We start from the raw sequence: 7,831 nt of genomic DNA, 5'->3' as shown, positions 1-7,831 counted from the left end.
TATGGTGTATCACATTGATTGATTTGCATATATTGAAGAATCCTTGCATTCCTGGGATAAACCCCACTTGATCATGGAGTATGATCCTTTTAAAGTACTGTTGGATTCTGTTTGCTAGTATTTAGTTCAGGTATCCACTTAAGAGAACATTCCCAGAAAGACTTTCTTGAGAGAAGTGATCCCCAAAAAGAATAATCTCAAAAGACAATATCCCATACATTTCAATTTGCAAAGGGAAACCTATGGGACATACAGCAGATCAACAGTTGACAAGGCTCAGGAGTAGCAGAGGGGTTGCCTAGAAAATGACACTGGGAACTTACAGGTGACAGTGAACTGTTCTGTATTTTGAGCTTGGTGGTGGTTCCCAATCATACTCATTATTCGGAACTTACAAAACTACACTCTGAAAAGTTTGATTTTTCTTGTAATGTCCAAAATTTGCCTCAATTTATCTTAAAAATTTTTTTAAAGAGAATATTCTTGAGGTCATGATCCCCTTAAAATATATTCATAATTTCACTTTTTGCTAATATGTAGGTAATTTTCAAGAATTCACATTTTGCTATTCTTGTTCATATATTCCTCCAAGACATAGTAATCTCTTTATTTTATGTTGTATTTTTTGCTGGAATGTATTTACTTAAGCATTTAAATCTATGTAGTTGTACATCGACTAATTATATTTCTTTTTACCCTTATGTAAACATAGATATATGTATAGAATAAAGTTCATCAAAAATGAATTGTGCTTATTTTTTTGTGGTGGTGAGACTTACTATGATATCTATTTGAATTTTTTGTACTCTTTTCAATTGCTTTAATTACTTATGATGAACATGTGTTAATTTTTCAGCAGCGTTTTTTCTGAAAGTAAAAAATGAGAGAAGGTAAAGATGTGCATTCAACAACTAGAATAATGTAGATATCAGAGTGGTTTTAAAATTATTTCTGTGATCACTCATGCTTATGGCACTGTAATTACCTGAAGGACAACTGTGGTCTTTTATGACATAAAGTGATGAGCTCCCTCTCAGGTACAAATGACCAGCAAATGATGCCCAGTCAGACCAGTCCTCTCAGTATAGATTCAGCTCATAATGGACCATTATGAGGCTATCAAAGTTGTCTTGCTTTCAAATGTTGTAACTCTGATTGCTTAAGTAATTTGGCAAACATCATCTTTGTTCAGTCTTTAAGGCCTTTTAGGAGTCATGTAGGTAACCTTCAAAAATATTGATGGACCAGAAGAAATCATGTCTTAAGAGGTATGCACCCAAGGCAGGCTGCTCACAACTGGCCCTGTTCATGGCAGCTAAGTCTTCCAAGGTCATGCTCTAAATATCTGTAAAACTTACAAATCAAACCCAAGAAGTGAAAACACAGATGTAGGAAAAAGTATCTGTTTTTATTTTCCAGCATATGCATCATTAAAAAAGGTACAGTTTTACTAGTAGTACGTTAATGAACTTAAAGAAAAAAGTGACGAGCTTTTGTCACATCAGATATTAATTAAAAACACAGGTAATGTTTTTACAAACGTCGACCAAAACAATTAAAAATGAAATAAATACATTTCATATTTCTGGCATTTTCATTGCATTTTAATATGTATAAATATATAACATTTATAATATTTTATTTATCTTTAAAAGCAACATCAAATGTGCAAAGAAGTGAATTATGATTTTAAAGTATTCAGGAATAAGAATAAATCATAAACAAGAGTTTGAGAGGAATGAATAAAGCATTTCCTCGTGGAGAGTCATCAGGACTTCAGTATTAAGGGTAGCAACATGTGTGTTAATATTATCGGAAATCGACACTTACCTTAAAAAGTTAAGCCCAAGATCGTCCTTGTGCTCTTAAAGCTTCCCCACATTGCTGCTTTGTAGTGATAATTCTGAATCATTGTTAGGATGATTATTTTTCCACAGTAATAAATCAAGCATTTCTCAAATCCAGCATGCCATGTAAACAAAGTTGATGGCAAGCTTTGCTTTAGAAAATGAGGGAAATCTCTAACTTTAAACTAATGTACAAAAAGAAAGTCTCTCTGTTGACCTAATGAATATGGGATTGACTTTTATTTTCAGAGAATTATGTTTCTTCTTGCCGAATGAGTTTTGTGATCAAAGGCTTTAAAACGCTTAGTTGGTACATGCCTGAAAAATGGGCAAGAAATGATATGCTGATTATTTTCCCTTAAAAACAGTGTTGGATGGTACATGTTGGGGTACACATTATACTTACATTATCTACTAAAGTATTTGAAATAAATACTTGTTGCAATATAACAAATTAAAAATGCCCCTGCTTTAATATACTTCAGCTTAGATGAATTGTTATTCTTTACCAGGCAAAATACATGATTATAGTAGTTAGCAAAGATTTCCCTTCTCTGACCCAAGTACGTATAATGTAATGTCCCCTTCAAGCTTGTACTATGTACACTATCATTATATAACCCTTAGTGTGTATATATACACATACATATGTATACATATATGTATATATATGTATAATGTGTATGCACACACACACACACACATACACACATATACCAAGGCACTGGAGAGGTTAGCACGTAATTAAGCATTCTGTCGTTAAAATGTGCCCTAATACAAACTAGGATATGATGAATAAACCTCATGCATCTAAACCTAAATTACATGAGAAATAGAGATTTATCTAAGTATTTTTGTGCATTTCTAAACTTTCTCATTCAAGTAGAGTCCAAGTTATAGCAAATGACAGTGTCTCCTCATTGCACTGTGAAAGGAAACATTCAACGCTATTTGCTAACTGAGGAAAATCAAAAGAATATTTTTTAGTAGGTGGCTTCTCCACTAATCATGTTAAGTAGCAATTTGGGCCCATGGCTTTTTTTTCAAGAGTATCAAAAATAAACACAATATGGTATTATCATAAATTTTAATTCAGGCTACAATTTACAGTGTAAATTTAAAGTATATTAATATATTTATTTGAAATATATTCTTCTGTATAATATGGGATTCGCATTTTATTATATATATACGAGTGTGTGTGTGTGTGTGTGTGTGTGTGTGTGTGCTGTACAAGGAGATATATACCCACACATATCTCATTGTGCACCTTTTCCTTTATTATACACTTAAGTACAGCCTAGAAGATTTTTATGACACACCAAAAGGATATTTATTTAAATCACCTTTTTGTATTTTTTAAATGGAGTTTTACGAAACCTGACATTGTTTTTTTAATGATTACATTACACTTGTAGACGTTATTAAACCCTTTTTCTTTCTTTAGGCTAAGCAGCCCATTTCATATTGCCTGTAGATCCACTGATTCTCACACCACGGACACACAGACGTCACCCTAACGCGGGGCAGGCTGACACAAAACTCGAGCTGGTAACAGAGGGTCTGTGATGAGCTGGCCACTGCGGCTGCGGATCCTAAGGCAGCTGCCCCCTCCCTCCACTCCACCCCCTGATCTGGTGGCCTCCTGAAGCCTGTTTTTGGTGGGCTTCTGATTTTACTGGGCTGGCCAAAAAGATCTTACGGACAAGCCCGAACGAACTTTTTGGCCAATCCAATAAAAGGACTGCTCTGTTTGATCAAAACACAGTGGGCAATAATTCCATAGTGTTACCCTAATTACGGATATGTATTTAGTTTGATGTTCAATATAAATTATAGTAAACTGTATATTGTCCAGTTTGCCCCAGTTCTTTTTATTTTTTTATTTTTTGGCTGTGTTGGGTCTTCTTTGCTGCGCAAGGGCTTTCTCTAGTTGCGGCAAGCGGGGGCTACTCTTCGTTGCGGTGCGTGGGCTTCTCATTGCCATGGCTTCTCTTGCTGCGGAGCACGGGCTCTAGGCGTATGGGCTTCAGTAGTTGTGGCTCGCGGGCTTAGTTGCTCCACAGCATGTGGGATCTTCCTGGACCAGGGCTCAGAACCTGTGTCCCCTACGTTGGCAGGCGGATTCTTAACCACTGTGCCAGGGAATTCCTGCCCCAGTTCTTTTTAAAAGTCATCCTAGATAGAACTTAACACTTGCCAGGTACAACTGTGAACCTTCACTTTTCCTTTTCAATTTAATGCACTTAAGAGTTAATCAGATGAAAAGTGAATTAATGACTTATAGTGATTATGGAAATAGTTTGATGTTTATTTTTTAATTATAATTTTCATGTGTCCTTTTTACAAATAATGTTCCTTCCTTCTTGAGTGACTTTTTTCTTTCTTATTAAAAAAAAAGCAATCCATCTTATTAGATACTTGGTCATTTTCACAAGGAAGGATCCAATGTTTGATTTAGTTGGGAACATGTGTATTAAAAAAAGCAATTTTTTCTTAATGGGAAGGTGGTTGTTTAAAAGTAAATTTCAGTACAGCTGCTTTGAAGGAAAGAAAATGTTATACAAATAGTTATGTAACACCTGGGATCCGAGTTGTGGGCACACAACTTCAGGGCTTTCAAATTTCCAATCTCTTCACACTTACATTCCTAAGACAAGACGCCTAAAATAACTCAAACAGTTTGGCATTACATAATCACTTTTCATGACAAGTCAGAAATTTTAAATTTTATTTTCATATCTCACCTTATTCTCTCATAAACTCTAACTAAAATGGAAAGATGTCATTCACCCAACATAAGTCATAGCTTTGAGAATGCTTCCTAGGGACACTGTGGTTCAGCATTAACAGGTAGGGTCAGGATTACAAAGAATTGTTTCTTACACCGCATGGGTTGATATTATTTTCTCTACAAGTTTTTGGGGGTCACTGAAAATTCATGAAATTTTAATTTAATAATAAACCCCAGGTAAAATATAAATCTCCTTAAATGAAGGAAAGAACAAGAGGTTCATGGATGTTTCCTTCATTCATCATTAAAGTGACACATTTTGGCATCTTTGAATGACACTGGCTGCAAATAAAACACTCAGTGTCAGTGACCCAAGGAAGAAATAGTCTGTTTCACATTGTGTCTCCCATAGGTAAAATGTAATGATCCTTTTGCAATTCTCAGCAATATTCTACAATAAGATAAACAAAATAGGAGTGCCAGTGTCAAATCATGGGATGAGGGTACAAGGAGAAATCCACACCAGTGAGTTAAAGTGCTTTCTTCTTTGACGAGGGTTTTTGCCTGCTGGTCTCTGTGCAACTGTCTCCTTTCTGTTGTTCCTGATGCAATGATGGGGCATTCGTTCCTGACCAGGCCCATCATGTATTTGTCATACCAAATAATCTAAAATGCCGAATTGACCATTTAATGGGTATTTTTATTTATAGGTAGCTTACAATTTTTTATATTATTTACATACTCGAGTCATTCATTCTTTCGTCTTCTCTTCTGATGAAAGCAACATACTGGCACCGACCCACCGATAGAGAGCAAGCTATCCTGTTCACTCAGGATGATTCCCAGAGGCCTTCAAAACAGAAATGCTTCTGAGATACGTATGACCTTCTTTTCTGCTGAAATTTCAACTTGGCTTCACTGTTGACTTGATGATGTGATTGCTTCTCCAGGGTCTATAGCGACGAGTATGATTGTTTTTATAAGTGAAGGTAAGAGGGATGCCAAGCTCAGGCCGTCAAGTCATGTACTTGGCTTTGCTCATCATGCCAGAGCTGGGAGCAGCAGAGGCAGTAGCCTGATTGCCTAAAAAGAGAGGGTCCAAACAAGCCACCTTGGCGGCAAAGAACGAGTGAATGCAGTGAAGAACAGCAAATAGGTTCGAAAATTCCAGCTCCTGAAAGGGAGAGAGAGAGGTGGTCATGTGAAATAGAAACCAGCGTCATGAAAATAAATGGAAAATAACTACACCACTAGTAGTAGCCAGAGCTTTTCTTTCAAGTGCAATAAACTTAACTAGAATCAATGACATCTAACTTATGGAAATTGTAGGCATTTTTGTTCAATATGTTACTTTCAAATGCATTGCCAATTTACTTCAAAATACGGTGGCCCGAGAGTCAGAAGAACTAAGCATTCTTATCACCCATGAGAGTCTTTTCAATATTGATAAATGCTGCATAGAAATATATTTGGCCAGATTAAAATTCTATTTTGACGTAGTGTAAGTAAAGAGAAACAGCAGCTTTAAAAGTATTTTTATCTCTTTACACACAATTCAAATGAAAAATTTGGATGGGAATAATTAAGTATTCTTCACTACTATCTAAAATACGTTGCTGTTTGTCATAGGACAATGAATATGAAATACTGAGAGCAAGGGGTTATGAATGTTTAAGGCACTAGAAGCCAAATGGTTCACTTCCAGAATATAATGAATGCATTCATTGTAAATTTAATTAATTCTGATTATCATACTTGGTTGTTAAAAGAAGTTAGCCAGGTCCCACTAACTGTTTGGATTTTTGGAAATATATTTCCCATTTGGGTACTTAAGGAAATGTAGCACCAACCAGTAGCACCAAATGATATATATTGAAATGAAAATAGAAAGAAGTTACTTCAAACCACAAATGATATCAGATTAGCTGTAAGATCATGAGTTGGTGCTCAAGATAGGTTTTGAAAGCTGACGTCACAAGTATTTATATGAAAAACCATCAATAGTCCCATAAAAATGATCTAATTCCAAAAGGATTGAGAGAAGAAAAATAAAAATATGAGCTTTATGAGGTCTACTTGATAAACTTGTCACAAAGAGGATAACTAGAGTGTAATAAACCATATGGAATTGCTGACGAAACTGATGCTATATCAATACATATTAGTAATAAAGGATGCAGAATTGCAATTAATAGGCACATTGTTGATGGTGTTTTCAATTCATGGTATGTGGCAATGGAAAATAATATAAAGTATTCATTCACTTAGGACATATTGTAATATCTGTCATGTACCAAGGAACTATTTAAATAAAATAGTTCACTTCAGGAGCACTTTCTCAGGTATGTAATAGGAGGACAATAGACCACAATATAGATCCATAGCTCAGTACAATGTAGATGAAATAGCTATGCTGTCAGAGTGATTCCCTCCAAAACCTCAGAATATTTAGTCAGTTTCCTATGGCAAATGTTAAAATAGCAAAGATCTGGTTTAACTATTTTAAATTCCTAAAATGATTCCAACTCAAAATGATTTTACTCAGTCATTATGATTTCAGGAGCCGTATTTTTAGCAATCTGCTTCATGTCACTGCGATGTGTTATTGGTCACTTAGCAGGTTTCCTCTGGCTTTAATTCAGCCCCCAAATTCACCCCTTCGTTCTTTGTGCAGCCAGTTTATTTCAGGTGCAGATTTTGACTACATTCAGTGTCAACCCCTAAAAATCCACTAGCTGTAAAAAGGATGGGAAAGTTTTGGAAAGCATGAGATATGCTTGTATATTATTAAAAAACAAAATAATAAAAAACATACAATTTACTCTTGGTGAAGGGGAGAATAATGTTGAACGTTGCAACTCGGCAAAAATGTAACAACTTTTTCTCAAAAATAATTTTGCCATACTTTATTAAATTGAAGATTATATCTTGGTCGTCAAAAAAACAAATAGTCTAAATATATAGATATTTGGGGGAAGATTAATATTTTCAGTGATTCATACCTTGTCAAGTATATGTCAATTATTTGATGCAGACTGGCACTTTAAAATTTTTATGCCTTTTTTTGGATGTGGGTAGGCAGGAAATGTTAGGTAATTAGAAGATAAAACAAGAGGCAGAGATGTGCTCAAGTTTGGTCCTTGATTCCAGAGTCAACTCATCTTCCCTCGGGCTCAGTAGTCACCTTTGGTCATCACATCCACTCTTCAGGCTTCGATTTGCATTTCTGTATACACTAGTAACACTCTTT

General features: G+C 35.2%; 1 protein-coding gene across 1 annotated transcript in view; it reads right to left on the bottom strand.

Moving 5' to 3' along the window:
- Nucleotides 1-5,595: 5,595 nt before the first annotated feature.
- SNTG1 (syntrophin gamma 1) overlaps nucleotides 5,596-7,831 on the bottom strand; it is a 212,999-nt gene continuing 210,763 nt past the window's right edge. Inside the window, exon 17 of the mRNA XM_007464017.1 lies at nucleotides 5,596-5,755. Coding sequence (XP_007464079.1) covers nucleotides 5,597-5,755 — 159 coding nt within the window. The 3' untranslated portion in view covers nucleotide 5,596. The remainder of the gene's footprint in view (nucleotides 5,756-7,831) is intronic.

The sequence above is a fragment of the Lipotes vexillifer genome, unplaced genomic scaffold (genome assembly GCF_000442215.2).
Source record: "Lipotes vexillifer unplaced genomic scaffold, Lipotes_vexillifer_v1.1 scaffold69, whole genome shotgun sequence".
In the NCBI taxonomy this organism is placed as follows: Eukaryota; Metazoa; Chordata; class Mammalia; order Artiodactyla; family Lipotidae; genus Lipotes; species Lipotes vexillifer.
Note: the sequence above shows the minus strand (reverse complement) of the source record. Positions and strands in the feature narration are given on the sequence as shown.